Raw genomic sequence first — 20,406 nt, forward strand, 5'->3', positions numbered from 1 at the left:
AGATAAAACTCTTCAAAACCAAAAACATAACACACAATATTTAAAAATAAAAAAATAGTTTCTTCAAACTTTCATAAATATTTATAAAATTGCAAAATTACAAATAATTTTGTAAAAAAGTTCTTAGAAGTTACCAAATTATAAATAGAAACCTAATCAATTTAAAAAAAATCAAAAGAACATAATATTATAAAGTTTAATGTATTTTTATTAAAAAATACGAAAACAAAAATGTAATGAATCGTTGATATATATATTTGGTATAAATATATTTTAATACTACTTACACAATTAAGATAATCTTTAAGTTTACTTTAAAAAAAAATTGAAGAGTATTATTCTTTAAATTTTGGAAATTTTAAAAGATTAAAATTCTTTTGCATTTTTAAAAATAGTATAGAAATTTTTCTGAAATTTAAAAATTATTTTATTTTTAAAAAAATTAAATTATTTATTAATATGGATAATAAGCAAAAGAATACAACATCAACATTGAAAGGTAAAAGGCTAACTTGCTCAAATAAATTAGTAGAGGCGAAATTGAATAATGATGTGAAGATGAAGAGTTAACTGTTTTTTTTTTTATCATCTTTTATATTAAAACATCAAAATAAGTTTTTAACGATACAATTTTAACGCAAATGCTATTTTACTCCTTTTGTTTAATGTAGGAAAATTAATTTTCTGTTTTTCAAGTCAAAGAATTAAACGAGGATATAATGCATGGACTTCTATGGTAAATTTACCTTATTTTCCTTTAAAATTTAAAAAAAAAAAAAACTAAATTCTTCAAATTTATTCACCTTTCTCCATATATATTTTATAGAACCTTCTTTTTCATGTATGTATTCCTGCGAATCCCAAACCCTAAATCTTGGAAATGCTTCAGGGATTAACAACACGACAATTTCGCCTGATTTCTCCATCCTTTCCAGTAAGAACATCAATGGCGGCCATTTTCCTCATGGACCTCGCAAATGCAGCGAAAAACAAGCCTCTTGATCTTTGTAACCGAATCACAATCGATTCCGATTCCTTATTTGTGAGAAGTGCCGCATCTGATATGAACAATCCTTTGTTTTGGCGTAAGATATGATAGTAATGTTTGTCGAATGATCGTGAACTCCCAGGATCCATTTCCACTATCGTGTTCGGATTTGCCGGGCTCGGGCATTGTTTCCTCAAGATGTCGGCGTATGTCGGATCTAAGGTTGGATCGGCGTCACCTTTGCCGGTGAAATTGTAGAGTCTTCTTGAGAATGTTCCACAGTGAGCAACTCCAATGGTGTGAGCGCCTGGTTCAATAATTTGCTAAATTACTAATACGAATTTCATTCATAGTTTAATCAAAGACTAATTGAGTTGAAGAGGTTAGGGATTATTTTAATTAATAATAAAATTAAAAATATTTTCTAAAATTAAATATTTTAATTCATAATAAATTTAAATATGTCCAAAAAATATCATATTCTCTTGAATATAATGCAGCTTCTCTTAAATCTTATTCTTTTGTACTTGTAAACCTAACAAAATGAGATGAATTCATCAAAATTTTATATTTGTGGTTATGTTATTTTGTAATGTGGCATAATTATCTTTACAGATTATATCATGAAATAGTATACATACACTTTTAAGTACATATAATATATCAATTGTTATATGATTAAATTGTGAATGTACGATAAGTATTGTAACATTATGATATTACAATGTGCATTCTTCTATTAATGATGTGCAACCTAAACCTTAAACATGTAACTAATTTTATGGTATATTATAATATATACAATTAGTATTATATAATTAAGGTATATTACTAATGTATATTATAATAACGTAATTATATATCAGGTTACATAGTAAATTTCGTTTGCCATGTTGGCTGGAGATAACATTGCCATATGTCAAATTCTATCGAATTGGTCAAAGAGTTTTTTCGAAGATCTCTTTTATTAATAAAAAAAGGTAAGAAAAGAGAAACAAATGAGGAAGAGTGATTTATTTGAAATTAAGATTGGCTGGTAAAAAAATAAAAAAAAAATTCTCTGTGGGAATGAGTCTGGTTGATGTAGCAGAGGAGCCTAGCCTATATGCAATTAGTTACATATTTAAGGCTTAAATTGCATATCGTTAATAGAAGAATGCTCATTGTAATATCGTAATGTTATAATAATTATTTTACATTAATAATTTAATTATATAATAATTAATATATTATATATCCTTAAATGTGTATGTATATTATTTTATATGATATAATATGTATTAAATATAATTATGTCACATTTTAAAATAAATTAATATCATAATATTTATTTTATTATATAAATATTAATTATAATTTTTGTTTAAAAATTTAATTAATTGAATTGATCAAGTAATAAAAGAGATAATCATAAATCTAGAAATTTTGATGACTGCATCTTATTGTTCAGTTTGGTTTACGAATAAAAAAATAAGATTTAAGAGAATAATATAATAAATGAGATATTTTATTATTATTTTTAAACATTTTAAATTTATTATTAATTATTCTATTTAATTTTATAAATTATTTTATTGATATTTATACGCTATTTATTAGTTTGTGTAAACTTTAACCAAAATTGAGGACTAGTTTTGATGGCTAAAACATAGCTTTAGTCATCAAAGGTAATATATTTGAATTTTTAAGAAGCAAAAATCTATATATTTTGTAACCAATGCAAAGTTGAATATTCAAACCAACATCTAAATAATGAATGAGATTCAGATATTCAGGGAAAAATGATTTTTAATTTGGATTCAGTTTTGGGTATTAAAAATTAGATAATTTGTGAGTGATATTTGACCTACCAGTCTTTTTACCCATTATATTTTTTTTCATGTTTTAGTATTATGCTTTTAGTTTATTGTTTTAGTCATTTTATTATAGGTTCTAATCATATGTAATTTTTTACAAAATATTTAGAATTATCTATAATCCCTCCCTAATTCATAAATAAGAGGATAATGTGCTTCACCGCACTCGAACCCACATCATCCTACATTATCAACAATATCCATACCAATCAATCGAGTTATGACTCAACTGACTAGTATTATTTTTCATCTGTGCTTGAGTTTGGCATTATCAAATTTAATATAAAGTAATAAAATAAAATAAAAAAAATATACCTGAAAGAACTACAAGATCATTAACATCAAGGGTTTTGTTGTTAAAAGTTTCAAGCAAAGAGGTGAAATCTGCAAAAGGTGAAGGGATGTTTCCATTGGTCTCACTTGCAAGTGAAATTCTCCCATCTCTTCTTCCAAGGGCTACGTTCCATAACCGTCTCTTAAACTATAATATTAATTCAAAAAAGAAAATATATTATTAATTGTTTTTTATTATAAAAAAAATCATAGTCGGAAACAGAAGAATTATTGTAAATATTGTGATTCGAATACCAATTCTTGAATTTATCAATATTATCTCTTAAAAGTAAGAATATGATAGTCCTAGTTGAAATATTATTAGGAGCAAATGAGACATATGTACTCAAACTTACTCAGGTTTTAGTACTCGAAAAAGGAGCTTGAATTAGTTATAATTCGCCATTTTCAAATTGAGCTTGAGTAACTCAAAGTATCATGCTAGTCGAATTCAAGTATTCTAATTTCTTATTGGAGAAACTCATGAATCTATTTAGTTTTTTTTTATGTATTTAATTATAATTGAAAATTATCAATTGAAACTCGAGCTCAAACATATATAGTTGAGTTCAATGTTGAGCATGAAAATCCAACTTAACTTTTATCAAGTAAATAAGGTTCATCAAGTTTAATTAAATAAGCTCAAAAATTTCGATTTTTATATCAAATCAAACTTGAACTTCAAATTTGAAATTCAATCAAACTTGACCTTGAGATTTCAACATTAAAATTTGAGCTGAGGTCAAGATTCTTACAATGAAAGCTCATCTTAACTTAATTACACCCTCAATTGCCTCAGTATATAGAAACACAAAAAGTAAATATCGACCACAATAACTACAACTATAATAAACAATAATGCAAGCGGAAATATATCAACGACGAAATATCAAAATTTAAATCCCTATAGAAATAGATATACTTACCGGTGCAGAAACAGCATCACGAGCTGCCAATGCAAGGATATCAGCACAAGAAACAACATTAGGGCAAACCTTTTCAATAGCATTCTTGATATCATCGATCACATCGAAACCCTTCAAAGATCGATTCGGAATCGCATCTTTTTCAGCCTTGGAACCATTATTAACTGTATCCAACAACACTGAACCATCGCAACCCTAACAAAATAACCGTTTCAAGGTAAAAGTAAACAACAATACATGTAACTTGGCTCCCAAGAAGCCTAAAAATCACTTTATTTGAATATATATATATATATATATATATAGTTACCCTAACAAAGCAATCATGGAATTGCATTCGAATTAGTTGAGCGCCCAAAGCTGGATTAGTTCGAGTTTCATTCGTGATAATCTGTTTTACTATCCAATTAGCTTGCGGACAAGTTTCCTTATAAAAGTTATACCTTAACCTATGTGCATTGCAAACATTTAAAAATCCAAGCAAAGAAAGAGAAAGAAAGAGAATGAAAATGGTATATCCAACCCTCATTCTGACCAAATTAAGACTCAATTGAGAAGGGTAGTGATTTAAGAACCCCTTTATATAGGTCAACAGAAAATGTGTTTGGGATTGTTAATAATATTAAAATTATTTGTATATTTGAATATTTGAATTTATTATACACAAAAATAAAATAATTAACATAAAGCATATCCAAGTAATGTACATTTTAAAAAAGAAATCATTATCCATGATCTACATCTATTACAAATAATAATTATAATATGTAAATGGTTAAAATATTCTATAAGTCTTCATACTTTTCATAAATTTAGAATTTTAGTTCTTATATTTTTATTTTTAAGAATTTAGTCATCATAACTTTTAGATTTTAAACTTTAGGTCCAATTGTTAACATTGTTAAATTCAGGTTTCATTATAATGTCATTTTTAAAATTACATTGTTACCGAAAGTGAATTCTTTTATTATTATTATTTTAAAATGTCACATCAATAAATTTAGCAAATTGAACCTGAATTTTAAAATTTAAAAATAGAGAGACTAAATTTCTAAAAATAAAAGTATAAAGATTAAATTTTAAATTTATAAAGAAATAGGAATCCAATGATTAATGAAGTGGTTCATTATTTAAAATGATTTTCCAAATTAAATAAAACCTATAAATAAGGGCGGTGTGGTTGTCTCCCAATTATTAGTTCTAATTTTAAAATATTGGAGGAAATTGACTTTAAATTTTATATAATAAAAGATGAACACAAAGTTTCCATTTTCTTTCTCAAAAGTCAAACCCTATAAAAGATTTTTGTGTTGTAAATATGTTTAATATTTATATAAATCCTGGTTTGTTGAAAATTTATGATTTATTAATTTTATTTATGTTTTAGATTGTTAGGTCTATAGATATGTTTCGAAAAGAGGTTGAAATTCCTATTTCTCACATTATTTTATGAAAATACATAATAAATTTGACCCTTTTTATTAATTTGCAACCAAAAAGCAATATATATGATAAAAGAATTAAAGCTTAAGAAAAGAAAAATGACCCCAATTTTATGGGATAAATTTATGCTTGGGTAAGAAGAAACTTAAACTTGGGTTCTATTATTATATAACGACCCTTAAATAGATTTAAATAAATTTGATTTTTGTTTTTATTTCATCAGCATCTCCAGCACATACATTGCATTTGAATCTTAAGATCTCTTAACATTAACAAATCATCAAAATCAAAATTAAATAATTAATAAAATGAAAAGAAAATTAAGTTCTTTTAAATTGTAAGCAACTTACTGTTGCAAATTGTTTTAATCCATTTCTTTAACTACACTTTAACTTAATTAATTATTTCACATGATACATAATTTACTTCATAGTTGTGTAATTACTGGGATGACTTAAATTTCCTTACTTTCACTAGATTCTCTAAAGCTAAAATCAAAAGTTGACCCGAGGGATAAGCTCTTTCTCTTCTTAGCTGCGTATCCGGTCTTGGGAGTCAAGTAAGGGCATGGCTTAAGCCAGCTCCTAACCCTAGGGTGAGGTATCAACATAAAGTCAAGTAGGACAGAACGATTAGCTTAGCAGTGAACAAGAATCATTCAATCAGCTCCAGAGCTGGGAGTTCTCCTTCTAGATTTCTCTTTGCCAACAAGAGGAGTCGATTTAGTAGTTCACGATGAAAGGCATAGTATAGAAAGGCGAGAAAGACCAGGCAAGATCCGAGTTGAAATCGATCCCAGACCCGGTAAATAGGGGTTTTCCTAGCTCCAGGGAAATGGATTTTTGAACGATCCCAAGTGCTGCACACATGGTGCATGAATGTATTAAAATATCAACTATTCATGCATCAATATGTAAATAGAGAATGTATTGAAAATGGTAACATAAATAAACAAATACACAAATTATTGAGTCTACTACTTATTCTTTGCCGCATGAAATTATCATCCTTCTTCAGCCAAATTAATTTAATAGTTTTTTTTTTTCTTCTGTTTTCAAAATTGAAAGTGCTATTTAGATTTATATTACATAATTAAATAAACCTAGTTGGAGGTGAGAAATCAAAAGGGCATTTGGTCTAGTGGTATGATTCTCGCTTAGGGTGCGAGAGGTCCCGAGTTCAATTCTCGGAATGCTCCTTCTGCTTTATGTATATCTTTTTGGTTTCTTAAATGGGCTTGGACCCAAAAAGTAAACCCAAAGCCTAATGTCCAAATAAGCTTGACTTTTTTAAACAAAATCTTAAATGGGCTTTGACCCGAAAACTAAACCCAAAGCCTAATGTTCAAATAAGCTTGACTTTTTTAAACAAAAAAGGACAAAAAGAAAACATTGCTTTTAAAGGGGCGTTCCGAGAATCGAACTCGGGACCTCTCGCACCCAAAGCGAGAATCATACCACTAGACCCAACGCCCTCTTTGTTCTGTGGGTTTAAAATAATTTATTTCATTATAAGTAGTCAGAATGAAATGACAAGAGGCAGGGCAAGCAATTACTACCCTTTTTTATGATCTTTAGAATACACAACTTCATGCGTTCAGATCGAGAGTAAATTTGGTTAAGTATCACAAACCGACCTAAGACATTCATTCCTCAAGAGATGTTGTTAATATTTGAGGCATTATTAATACATAGACTTTTTGTTTGCCAAAACATTAATAAATATATTGAATGAGCATCGTCTACTTTAACTCATTGGGCATCTAGGATGAAAGTAGTGCGGACAATTGTATCCCAAGACCAACTTTAGAAGACAGCCAAGGTAGCATTCATGGATTCTCTTTAAGATCAAAAAATCCTCTAGTCCAACAAAGGCCAACTGTCCTCATGGCATATTATTAGCACCACCAGAGCCAGTTCTGATACCAAATTTCATGGTTCCCACCAACTTGAAAGGTATTGTCCATTTCAATCCATTGAGCCTCACGATTTTGTCCACAAAAAAAGCACCTCGTAAGTTGAAGGTCATATGAACACTTATAGCAAGACCAACTTTAATATATAACCAATGTGACATTCATGACACCTCTCTCAGACCATGACATGCTTTGCCTAGTAGCAAACAAAAAAAAATCAAGATTTTGCCCCAAAGTTGTATTGCTCTTATGACATCAGGCATCATAAGAAAAGTACTGACCAACTTAAAGTGCAAGTTTTGTACACATATAAGGTGTTAAAAAACAGAGCATTGGACTTCATATCTTGCTACTACTCAAAACCAAGAAGATAGGTAATGTACCTCCAATGTTGCAGAGTCAATGTTCCCAGAAGCCTCTTAGGCTTAGGCTGCCATTTATCTGATGAGAGAAACCTAATCTGATCGGTCCAATGGATTTCAACTGTAACAGAATGAAAACCAACCATATGCTCTAAAACTACTGCCTCTGTGCAGCAATAAGTTTCATCCGTAACTTGCTCTATGTTACATTCCCAGTTCTCCAGAACATACAATTTTAGACATCCCGTTCCTAACAATCTCTCAACTTTTCTAGTTAAGATGGCATATTCATCCTTCCTACCAGTAGGCTCTGCTTATAACTTTGGAACCCTTTTTAACTTGAAATAAGCCGTCTCACATGTATTTTGAGAAACTGGGTTTAACTCAATGTTCTTAATCTCTCGATAGTACTTTGGCAAAGTCATCATCATCACCCATACAATGCCCTTATCTGACCAACAACAAACTTTACGTGGGATTTGTCAGCATCAAAATTTATAGCACTGATTCTGGAATTTCAAAGGATTTTGATGTCGAAGTTGACCAGGAGTTCCTATCAAATCCCATTACTGACTTCATTATTACTGGAGCACTCAAACATGAACCATTAAGATGTCTGCTATCAACATCTGGCTTCAAGTCCTTGGAAACAACAATTTCTTCAGGCAAAGAAGCTGGAAAGAATTCAAAAGAACCTTTTGGTACCTTTATTCTCTATTAACCATTCAGTACAAACAATGGAACCTTGTGGGAGAATCTGAATATGTGTATGTGTGTGTGTATATATATATATTCAAATTTCGAAACTAGAAAAGCAAGGATTTCTCATTTCTGGATCAAGAGAGTTTAATATCATATATAGCTCTTCCCTGTATGGATGTGAAATGTTACCTGCAACAAAAACTGTCACCTTATTTTTCACTTCAATCCAACTATAACCAGGCATTTTCTTGACCCCTTGATCCACCATTGCTTTCCTCACAATCTCAGCTTCCTTCCACTGCCCACTAGCACAATACAAGTTCGACAATAGCACATAACCCATATCTTTTTGAGAGTCTACACTGTGCTGTAAATCATCCCGGACACTAACCCCCATTCTGACATCCCCGTGAATGGAACATGCACCTAGCAGGGCTTCATATGAGCTGCTCTTAGCCTCAACAGTATCTTTTTTTGAGTATTTACTAGACAACTCTTTTGCCTCTACTAAATACCCAGCCCGGCCAAGCATATCCACCATGCATGCCACATGATCTATCTCATAGGTAAGACCATACAAAGAGCTCATCATATCAAAAAATAAACGACCTTTATTGATAAGGCCTGCATGGCTACAAGTCATTAACAAGCCTATAAAGCTAACTTTATCTGGTTTCATCCCATGTGCCACCATCTCATCATAGATCTGTAATGCTTGAGTAGACAACCCATGCATTCCAAATCCAAACAACATTGCATTCCAAGAGACCAAATCCTTCTCAAGAATTTCATTAAATGCGTAGCTTGACCTTTTGATATCCCCACATTTAGCATACATGTTAACCAGGCCATTGCCAACATAGACATAGGCTTGAAAGCCATACCTAATCACACAACCATGGACCATTTTGCCAAACCCAAGTACTGCCAAACTTGAACAAGCATGAAGTATAGCTCCAAACGTGAACTCATCTGGGCATATACAACTTCTTACCATCTGAACAAACAAGTTAAGAGCTTGTTCTCCTTCCCCATTTCTCGCATACCCTGCAATCATACTAGTCCAAGAAATCACGTTCTTCATCGGTGCACGTTGAAACACGTGAAAGGCATCAATGGTGTTCCCCATTTTTATATAACCATCAATCATAGCATTCCAAGACACTTGACTGAGTAACCCTACAGATTCAAACTCTTTTATAGCAACATCCATGCAACAGAGTTTAGCATAAAAACTCAAAATCGAGTTCTTTACTTCGATAGCCGAGCTCCAACCGATTTTAATAATAAACCCATGCACTGTACACCCATATGCATAATCCGAGGATTCGGTACACGCATTCATTAGAGAACTAAAAGTCCACTCATCAGGAAAACAACACAAACTCTCTCTCATTTCTTTAAGCAACTGAATACACATTTCAACTTCCCCATTTTGAGCAAAACCCGTAATCATAATGTTCCAAGCAACTAAAACCCTTTTTGGCATCTCATAAAAGGTTTCAAATGCAATATTAAACTGACCAGAATTTGCATAAGCATATAAAAGAGAACACCAAGTCACTTCATTTCTTATACTTTCACCCATCTCTTCAAACGCTTTTCTTGCACTATAAGGATCTAAGCATTTCCCATACATATTAATAATAGAATTATTAACAGGTAAATAGCATTGGTACCCGAAAGCAATGATTAATCCGTGGACTTTTGTTCCATTACGAAACGAGCCAAGGCCCGAACAAGCATTTAGAGTTGATGTGAAGGTGAAGTGGTCAGGCTTTGTGTTGGTATATCTCATGAGGTGGAAAAGAGAGAGTGCATCCGTGTGAAGACCCAATTGAGAGTAGCTTGAAAGCATTGCATTCCAAGTGATGGAGTCTTTGTGAGGCATTTCATCGAACAGTTTGCGAGCGGTCGTGATAAAGCCGGACTTTGACAAAGACACGATTTTGGTGGTCAGTTGGTGCAAATTTGAAGGCATATCTCATAATTCAAAGCATTGGAACTTGAACGTTGATGTCAAATGTCGATTCCCAACCGGCGGATTATTTCAGGTTTTGACGTTTCGAATTTCGGGGCTCAGTCCTGAGTTTTGCCTCGACATGAAATAAATTCTTTTTTTTTTCAACTTTTTATTAATAAAAATATTTTTTATAAGAGAGTTAACTATATTGTTAAAACTTTAGTCAAATTGGACCGAATCAGTTGGTCAGACTAGGGTACCGAACTGATGAAATGAGAGGTATAAAACTGCTATAGTTGAGTTGGTTTTATATATATATATATATATATATATATTTTAATAAATCATATCATATAAAAAAATTAATTTTAACGAGACTGATAAAATAAACTTTATAATTGTTGATATTAACTTTTAACCTTCTAGGTATATTTTGAATTTTTATAGAATACAAGTGCGCTATCACAGCCGCTACTATGCTAATGTTATTAAAATTTTATACTTTAATTTTTTCATCCTTAAAAAGTAATTTAATTAAAATCTAAAAATTAATGACCACAATAATTAAAAAGAGTTAAGGACAAAAAGTAAAAATAAATAATTATGCTAAAATAAAAAAAATCTCTTTTCTCAAAATTTATATAACACGAATATTATTAATATGTAAAAATTTATATCATAAACACGATTACTACAAAGCAAAATACACGAATAGGAATATATGAAATTTCAGGTCTATCGTACATACTCACAGATCATAGGAAATAAAGAAAATAAAGTTCATATGAAAGAAAACCAGGAATTATTCAAAAACACTACAATTACTTCCTAAACAAATTGTTGTTTCAATGCCCTTCTCATCAAATGAATAGTAAAAACAAACCAGCAATTTGCTGCAGACAAACGAGTCGTTGTGTCAACGTTGTTAGTACTTTGACATAGTTCTCCGGAACTGCTCCTTCGGTGCTGTGGAGAGGGGACAATGAAAGAACGAGGGGAAATGAATTCATCAACTGAAATAAATCGAGTGGACCCACTTGAAAAGACGGTAAATTATACGTTACGGTTAGGTTTTACCTGGCAAACCGGTGAATCGCTCAAACTGTTCGTAGGCCTGCCCGATGAACATCTCCAACCCAGAAACAATCGTGGCTCCGGTTTCCTCGGCTTCTCTCAAGAGTCGGGTTATTTTAGGGGTGTAAACGGCATCGAAAACCAGTGAATAGTATTTCAAAGCGTCCTGCAAAAATAAGGAAATTGCTTACTTCCCTTATTGTTGCAATTTATGTTGAACAGATCACTCAATGCTTACTATGAGAGGGCGGACTCCTGTTGAACCAAACTTCGGAAATTTTCGAATTAGGATTTGCTATCATAAGGGGAAAAGGAAAAAGAAAAAGCAAACCTTGGGCATCGGTGTTTGATCGATATTAGGTTGCATTCCGATGGATGTTGTGTTGGCAAGAATCATGCCATCCTCCGGATGGAACCTAGCCAAATCGTCAAGAGACAAAGCATCTCCTCCAATTACATTGGCAAGCTCTCGAGCTCGTTCTTGAAGTTAAATCGATTAAATAAACAACAATCTCAAACTATCACCAACGCAGATCCGGAAAATGTATAAAACAAAAAATAACTCTTGTTAGAATGTTACAACAAGAAAAACAAGTGCATCGTACCATAGGTTCGATTGGCAATTACGACTCTCGCTCCTTTTTGTTTTGCACCGTAAGCTAGTGCCTTCCCAGCACCACCAGCACCAATAACCACGAACAGCTTACCGGCTAATGGCGATCCGGCTGCACTGCTCATGTTATATCTAGCTGTCAAGAAAAAACACAGTTAAAGAACTTCAGACAAAACAAACAACTGAAAACGTACATTGCTTAAAAACGAACAAGGAACCTTGTAATCCATCCTCAATGGCTGAAATAGCACCGATATAATCTGTGTTATAACCAAACAACTTCCCGTCACTCTGTCTCCTTATAATGCAATTAACAGCTCCAATGGACTGTAATATTTAATCAAAGATAAAGTTCAATGATGCACAGTTTTGACACATAGAAAACACTCATCTCCGAAAAAGTTGAAAGAATCGTGATGTACATAATTGTGGATGGGAACATTACCACTGCTAGATAAGTAAATAGTAAATTACCTTTGCAACCGGATCTACCTCGTCACAGCACTTCACTGCGGTCTCCTTGTGAGGAATTGTACAGCTGCATGTGAGCCACAGAAGTAAATCATCTTGCAATATTATTCTATACGAAACCAAGATTCGGAGTGTAATAATAGGCTTAACCCCCGCCAATTAGACTTGGGTGTGAGTATCAGGTACGTTATGTAAATTGTCATGGGTATGTTTGATATTTCCAAGTTTTTCCATGTATTTGGATGGTTGTTGGAAGCCCATATCCCGGCACTCATGCTCGGATATGCGTCTAACAGAGGTACTTCTAGAAAATTAAAGAATCGGGCTAAATCGTAAAATAACTTATACAAGATAAATCCTATATGTACACTAACTAAAAATGTGCCACTGTGAGAAATGAAAATGTCCAACACAGGAACAAACCTGAATCCAGCAAAATCAGTCGATGAGTAAGTTCGGAGAAACATTTCTAAGTCATCTACTAACAAGTGAACAAAGACCCCATTGAAACCAGCTGATTTGAATGCTTCATTGTAGAGCACAGGTGATTTGCTATGACCAACAGGCTTCCCAATAATCCCATACACTTTTGTATCGGGACCTAACTGCCTGAAATTGTATAGATTCAATAGATCATTGATAGTCGGTTGACCAGGAGCTGAAACAACTCCAGCCTCGAGAGTTCCGAAAGTAAGATAGCCACCAAATTTTGTGCAGAGAATCCGCGAAATCAACCCCCTTTCGCCCATAACAAGTCCAATTATAGGTACCTGAAATATTCAGCAGCAAATCGACCCAAAGAATTTAAACATACAAAGAATCTCAGAAACATATAATGCTCCAACGAGACGAAAGAAAATGACAAATCTATAACAGAAATGGCCCTTTCTGTCACACTCATCATTATGCAAAAGTTTTCGGCATAGATTATCGAATGTTTTACATTAACACTACTGCTGCTCGGTTTTCAGAAGTCAACATTGCATTAACCATAAATAAATCTACTCAAGAATGCCAATGTAAAGCTATAAGATTGTGTTTCATATTTATATTCATAGCGTATATGATTCTTACTTGAGAATGCACGGTTATCTGAAAAATTCGTGCGACATCAGTGATGTCAATGGCCGTTGTCGCAATCTTCACTATATCGGCTCCAGTTGATTGTATTTTCACAACAAGGTTTCCGAGCTCCTCAACAGATGGAGTGCTCTGATAATTGTGAGAAGAAACTATAACTTGGAACTTTTCAGGCTTCTTTCCACCAATGGATTTTATGAATTCATGAGCAACCTTGAAAAGACAGCAATTTGGATCACTATAAGTTTACAGTTTACAGACAAAATAATTTGATATAATAAGATGTTATGTTCTATGTTACTTGGACTCTTCATTGTCATCAAAGTACATGTGTCTGACACATGGATGCTGGGATATGGCCCTCAAATGTAATCTACATACATGGAAAATTTTAGAAAAATCTGACCTTACCTATATCGGGCACATATCCGTATCCAACACTCGCAGTCAAGTCCAAGTAACGTAGCTTATGTTTCAATCTAGAGCTATACTACTCTGACTCTTTATTTTTCTTGAGTGCCCATATTCGACCCATGTCCAGACATGGGTACAAGGATATAACCCTCCAAATACCTAAAAAATATTTGAACACACCCATGTCAAAAATATACCCGTGTTTGGCACTCACACCAAACACGCGTAACATTGATCAAAAGAGTAAGAAACGAGCACTATACAATTTGAATCACTCCAAGATCAGTAGACTTTACAGTTTACACACAAAGTAACTAGATATAAAAGATGTGATGTTTCAATCAAGAGCTATGTTTCTTCGACTCTTCATTTTTCTTAAGTACTTATGTCCGATTAATATCTAGTTATAGGTATGAAAAAATAACACTTTAAATACTTGAGAAAACTAAACACGCCCATGTGGGGTACATACTCATATTAGGCACTCACACTCATGCTGGAGTTCAAATAACATTGATCAAAGAGTAAGAAACAAGCACTATGTTACTTCAACTCTTGATTTTTCTGAAAGTACTAGTGTTAGGTGCATATCTGGACAGGGGCACGAGGATATAACTCTTCACATACACGAAATAGCTTGAAAAAACGAACATACACATGTCGGACACATAATGCATTTGAGACTCACACCTAAGTTTGAGTAACAATGATAAAAAAAAGAAAAAAGAAAAAAAAAAGAAGAGTAGGATACAAGCAGTATACAAATGAAGTTCTATGAAGCAAACCTTAAGCTCAACATCAATGTAATCAGCCCCTAACTCCATGGCTAATCGAAGAACATCTAATCTCTTTTTCTCATCACCACCATACTGGCCTCCTTCCCATACTGGTCTGCAACACAAATTTGCAAGTTAAACAAGTCAAAACAAGCTTAAAAGATCCATTCATGGTGGAATTTATGAAAGATTCAAACACGGGTAAAGAGGGAAATCCCAGAAAAAAAAAATTAAAAATACCCATTAAAACTTGCATCAAATCAAAGAAAATAAGTTAGAAAAGAAAATTGAAAAAAAAACCTGTAAGTGAAGAGTGTAGGCAAAGGGCATTGTTTGATTAAAACATTGAGGTCTTCAAAAGGGTTGAAATTCTTGAGACTATCCAATCTAATTTCCACAAGATCAGCAGTAGAAGCTTTAGCTTTAGCCATGAGAGTCACCATCTTATCAATGGAATCCGCCATTATTGGAGCACAAATCAGTGTGGGATTCTTGCTCATTTCACCTCCATTCACATCCATTTTCAAACCAGAAGCTGATGAAACAAGCTTTCAAATTGAAAAAAAAAAAATCAAACCATCTTTCATCTGCTCATAAATTTAACAAAAAAAACACTAAATTAATCAAAAATCAAAAGCAATGAAGACTTACCAAGGGGTTGACAGTATCCATTTGGATTTGGTGAAGTTTTTGAGTGTGAAAACTCGAAGAAAAAAAAGCCAAAGATTACTTTTAGGGGAGTACGGGTTATTGGCGTAGGCTAATTTAATCTAGGAACCTAATTGGTTGGTGGGACTTTTTGACAATTATTGGATCCACTTATCGGTTTAATAAGAATTAAATGAATATTAAAATAATGGGATAATAGAATTCTTTTCCCTCAACAATTAGGTCCACTTTAGTATTTGTACTTATTTTTAATTATTAAATTTGATAATTAGATTTATTTTGATCGTTGAATTTAAATTCTATCAAGATTTAATTATGTGACCAGTGTTATTGATATAAGGTCAGATTGAGAACTGATCAATATAATAGTTTGAATAAAAAGGTCGAATTGATTGACTTGAAAATTATTTGAAATTTGTAAAAATAAAAAATTAAGACAAGAATCAATAGTTTAACAAGCTTAATAATTTTTCTTATTTTTTTAGGTTTTTATGAATTTTGTATTTAATTATTGTTGGTTTTGATGGTTGTGCCAATCAAATTAGTTAAACTGAGAACTAGTGATCTGACTTGTCCAACCACTAGCCCGATAATTAAAACATTGAATATAACCTTTTGTGATTGTACTCTATCGTCATCTGAAATTTTATATAATATTTTTTTTTTAATTTTTAAATGATAATGAAACATAATTTTAAAGTATCACATCATCAAAGTTTTATATTTTCCAAGTTCAGAAACTAAAATGAATCTATAGACAAAAAAAACTGTGGGAAAAACAACCTAATTACGAAGTACAGAGATAATATATATTTATGAGATTGGTGAAGTCTAAATTATATAAATGTTGGTACAATTTAAATTGTGAAATTAGCTTTCAAGCTAATTTCAAAAGAATAAAAATAAAAATTTATTGTTGTGGATATAGCTAATTGAATGGTATCAGTTCAGGAAAAATATTAAATTGGTTGATTCAAAATTTGATAAATAAATAAAAAATATTTGATTGAATTGAATCTTTAATATTTTATTTTTATAAATTTTAATAATATATTTAATCAAACTCATCCAGGTCCATGATGAATTCAACTACTTGAAAAACACTGTAGGACTAGAGAAAGTTAGGAAATAGGTTTTAATCATGAGTTTTGAATAATCACTTTTTCTTTTGGTTTTAATTTCAATGTTTGGACCACCTACCTTGTATTATTAAACCTTATCATGTCTATCTTCTCTTTTACTTTTATCTTTTCTTTTTACCACTATTAAATTTTATAATGAGTGAGTGGAAAAATAAAATCTATTTAAAATTTTTAATTTTCAAAATTAAAAAAATTAGGGAAGATTATATTTAATATATATTACATCATTAGTCATTAAATTATGAGTAAATTTTTGTTTTAGTCACTTAACTATTTAAAAGTTTTTATTTAAGTCATTGGGCTGTTAAAACTATATACACTGATCAAAAGCTCTCTTTCCATTTTTTTTCTACAACTAAGTTTTTCTTTTTCATGAAATAGTTTTGAAAGTTATGAATTTGTAAACCAAAATTCAATCAGTCTTTTTTTCTGATCTCCAACACTAGCCATCAGATCGATTTGAGTCTAAGTTATGTTATTTTACTTGTCGATAGGTATTGATCCACAGTACCAGTCATCAAATCAACGCTTGAAACTTGCTGACAGAACTTTTTTAAGAGAAAACTTTACAGTCTAGTGACTTAAATAAAACATTTTGAATTATTCACTTAAATGAAAATTTTCAAATAATTTAATGACCAAATTATAACTTTTCTAATTAAATGATCAAAACAAAAATTTATGTATAGTTTAGTGACTAATAGTGCAATTTACCCTTATATATATAGTACAGTTAAAGTAGGAAGAAAATGAAATCTAGTCTATATAAGCTAGTCATATACACTCCATTAGTCTAAATTTAGAGGGCATCATATACAAACGGGTCAATGCATGGGGTTTCAATTTGATAAGTATTTCTATATTGGGTCTATTTTTTTTTTCTAAATTACCCTTTGAATTTCATAATTATTTTTATATTGGAATTTAAATTTTTTTATCTAAATTAGTGTTTGAACTTGACAATTATTCTCGTATTAAGACTAGGGCTAGTTTATCATTTCTTTTGAAAAATATTTTTAAAAAGTACCGTGAAAAAATATTTTTTAAAAATTTTGGTTTAAGATTTAAGTGTTTAGTATTACTATCAAGAAGTGATTTTAAGAAATAAAATGTCTATTTTAAACATGGTATTATAAAGTAACAAATATGCATTTAAATAATATTAAAATTAGTTAATATTATGATATTTTAGTAAGAATATAAAAATAATTTATTATAACTTATTATTAATATTTTAATATATAAAATATAAATTTTAAATATTTTTAAGCAATTAATATTAATTATTTATAAAATGTATATTTTAAATATTTAAATATAACCATTAAATATTTATAATTATATATTAACACATTTGTATTATTTTAAGAAATGTTTTTTAATTAATGATTTTATTTTAAAATGTAATTTGAATGTATAAACCATATTAGATATTAACATAATATAGAAAACATAAACCTAACAAATTAAAATATTACATGTATTTGGATTAAATTTTCAAAATGGGTAATATTTATATACCAAGTATAAATATTAAAAATTTTACATTAGCATTTGCAATTTAAAGTGAGTGAAAAATGAGAGAAGAAATATGGAGGAATAAATACTTTCGGGAGTGCTTTTGGCCCAAGGAAAGTTAAAAAATTTAACTTATGAGTAAAAGTACTTTTGAAAAGTCACTTATTTCAACCAAAAGTTTCTTGTTTAGCATAATTTTTATTCTAAAAGTGTTTTTCAAATCTTAATAAGTGTTTTCTTTTTTAAGTATTACTAAATAACTTAAAACTTTTAAGGGTCAAAGTTAATCTTTCATATTTCCTTGAAAAATAGTTGGGTGGGTCCGGCCCCCTAATATAAAATTTTTTTCATATGACAGTTTTTAAAATTTTTAAATTTTTTAATTAGCAAAAGTAAAATTGTACTTTGTCACCCTAAAAATATAAAAATTTAATTTAATCTTTTAAAAATTATAAAGATATAATCTATCAAAATGGTAAAATTGTATTTTCTATCGTAAAAATTACAATTTAATTTCGGACCTCCTTTCACCCTTGGGCCCCTACTGTGGGAACAATTGTCAATTTCATAATTTAACTTAGAAAAAAAATTTAAACTTTTTATTATAATCGTATTGAGTTTAAATTTATCATATTTACCTGAATAATTAAGACGGAGTAGATTTCACTAGCAAATTGGTATTGTTTTTTGTTAGATAGATTTGAAGATTGGTTAAGTGAAAAAAGGGGCAGGTGGGAAGGAGAGGGTTTGTTGGTGCAACAGTCTAAAAGGTTGACGTTAATTTGTCATATGTTAACACCATCATAGACACCTACAATATATCACAAGCTTTACTTACCAAAACTAACATCTTAAAACTATAAATATTAAGGTTTTAAAAAGTATTTGTAGGTTGAGTTAACTCGAGATTCAATTTTAAAATATAAATTAAATTTCAATTCATTTTGATTTGGTAAAAAATTGTTTTATTATTTAAAATTTAATAAAATATTAAAAAATATTTTTAGTTGATGTTTTATGATTATATTAAAATTTAAAAATATTTTTATTCTTATTAAAATTAAATTCGTGTTGGTCCAAGTCAAGCCGAGATGTAAAAATTTTTGTCCAAAATTGATTTATGAATAAGTGTAAATTGAATTGATCGTCAAACCGATCTAACTATTGATTCATTAGTCTAGACGATTCGATTTAATGAATTATTAAAAAAATTAAAAAGAAATCCAATCAGTTGATATTAATTTGTGGCTCAAATAATCTAAAACCTACTCTCTGGACCCATATTTAATTAATTTCTAACCTTGCCAATCAATTTAATTCGATTCAAATGATCATGATAAATATCTCATTCCTAATTCAAATATGGGAATTTTCAGCCAAACTTGAGACTAGATTATGAAATATAAAATTTCATGAGCTAAAATATTCTCCATACCCATGCATGAATACGTAATGAGCACAAATACCATTTTTTTTTTTTTAAATAAAGAAATGGAGTAACATGTTGGGAGTATAGAGTATTTGCATTTCTCATACTCTTATTCAACTTTATGATATTTTCTTTTCATAAATGTTGTAGAGGAAATGTGGAGTGAAAAGAGTTGAGGTGGGTTTTGCCGTGCTGTGCCCCTTCTCACCTTGCTCTTCGGATACAACCTCCTACTGCTCTTTTTTCTTTCCTTTTTTTTTAAATAAATTGAACAAATCCTATGTAAAAAGAACAAAGCAATTGGAAAATTTATTATATTGAGCCTTTGTTTTAGTTTTGAGTGATGATTTTATTTACGTTATATTGAAAATTTTATAGCAAATTTATTTTTTTATATAAAAAACATATTCAAGTATAATCAAGTTAAATTAAATTCAAACCGTAAAAAATTCTAACTCGAAGTTAAATAAAGATGTTGCATTATATGAATATGTCATATAAAAAATGAATACAAGGATGTGATTAATCAAATGTAAAATAAATAATTATGTGTAGATGTATGCATTAAGGTATTCAACCCATAAAAGCTTAATATGTTGTGTGAAACAAACTCGAATGAAAATGAAAGATGAGGGTTTGATTAGTGAAATATATCGTATAATAAATTATTAAAGCATATAAAATAATTTATATACTTTGAAAAAAATTAAAATTAAACGCATAGTACTGTGA

The 20,406-nt window shown here is 30.4% G+C and overlaps 3 protein-coding genes and 2 non-coding genes across 5 annotated transcripts; 1 reads left to right on the plus strand and 4 right to left on the minus strand.

The window, feature by feature from the left end:
• Nucleotides 1–594: 594 nt before the first annotated feature.
• LOC108455592 (peroxidase 24-like) lies at nt 595–4,645 on the minus strand. Its single transcript, XM_017754139.2, has 4 exons — nt 4,414–4,645; nt 4,104–4,298; nt 3,160–3,325; nt 595–1,295 (listed from the first exon to the last, which is right to left on the minus strand). Exons 1-4 carry the CDS (start codon nt 4,630–4,632, stop codon nt 886–888), a joined length of 990 nt encoding a protein of 329 aa, XP_017609628.1. The 5' UTR covers nt 4,633–4,645; the 3' UTR covers nt 595–885.
• Nucleotides 4,646–6,672: 2,027 nt separating this feature from the next.
• On the plus strand, nt 6,673–6,744 carry TRNAP-AGG (transfer RNA proline (anticodon AGG)). The gene has a single exon. It is a non-coding gene; the product is annotated as a tRNA-Pro (tRNA).
• Nucleotides 6,745–6,948: 204 nt separating this feature from the next.
• Nucleotides 6,949–7,020, minus strand: TRNAP-UGG (transfer RNA proline (anticodon UGG)). The gene has a single exon. It is a non-coding gene; the product is annotated as a tRNA-Pro (tRNA).
• Nucleotides 7,021–7,158: 138 nt separating this feature from the next.
• Nucleotides 7,159–10,784, minus strand: LOC108455701 (pentatricopeptide repeat-containing protein At2g36980, mitochondrial). The gene is made up of 2 exons (XM_017754235.2): nt 7,845–10,784; nt 7,159–7,657 (listed from the first exon to the last, which is right to left on the minus strand). The coding sequence occupies exon 1, from the start codon at nt 10,504–10,506 to the stop codon at nt 8,617–8,619; it is 1,890 nt and encodes a 629-aa protein (XP_017609724.1). The 5' UTR covers nt 10,507–10,784; the 3' UTR covers nt 7,159–7,657; nt 7,845–8,616.
• Nucleotides 10,785–11,113: 329 nt separating this feature from the next.
• Nucleotides 11,114–15,732, minus strand: LOC108457513 (bifunctional 3-dehydroquinate dehydratase/shikimate dehydrogenase, chloroplastic-like). Its single transcript, XM_017756629.2, has 11 exons — nt 15,568–15,732; nt 15,217–15,464; nt 14,926–15,031; nt 13,721–13,939; nt 13,070–13,416; nt 12,650–12,713; nt 12,394–12,502; nt 12,168–12,311; nt 11,894–12,042; nt 11,566–11,728; nt 11,114–11,454 (listed from the first exon to the last, which is right to left on the minus strand). The coding sequence occupies exons 1-11, from the start codon at nt 15,586–15,588 to the stop codon at nt 11,414–11,416; spliced, it is 1,611 nt and encodes a 536-aa protein (XP_017612118.1). The 5' UTR covers nt 15,589–15,732; the 3' UTR covers nt 11,114–11,413.
• Nucleotides 15,733–20,406: the final 4,674 nt, after the last annotated feature.

Source organism: Gossypium arboreum, chromosome 9 (assembly GCF_025698485.1).
Source record: "Gossypium arboreum isolate Shixiya-1 chromosome 9, ASM2569848v2, whole genome shotgun sequence".
Lineage (NCBI taxonomy): Eukaryota > Viridiplantae > Streptophyta > Magnoliopsida > Malvales > Malvaceae > Gossypium > Gossypium arboreum.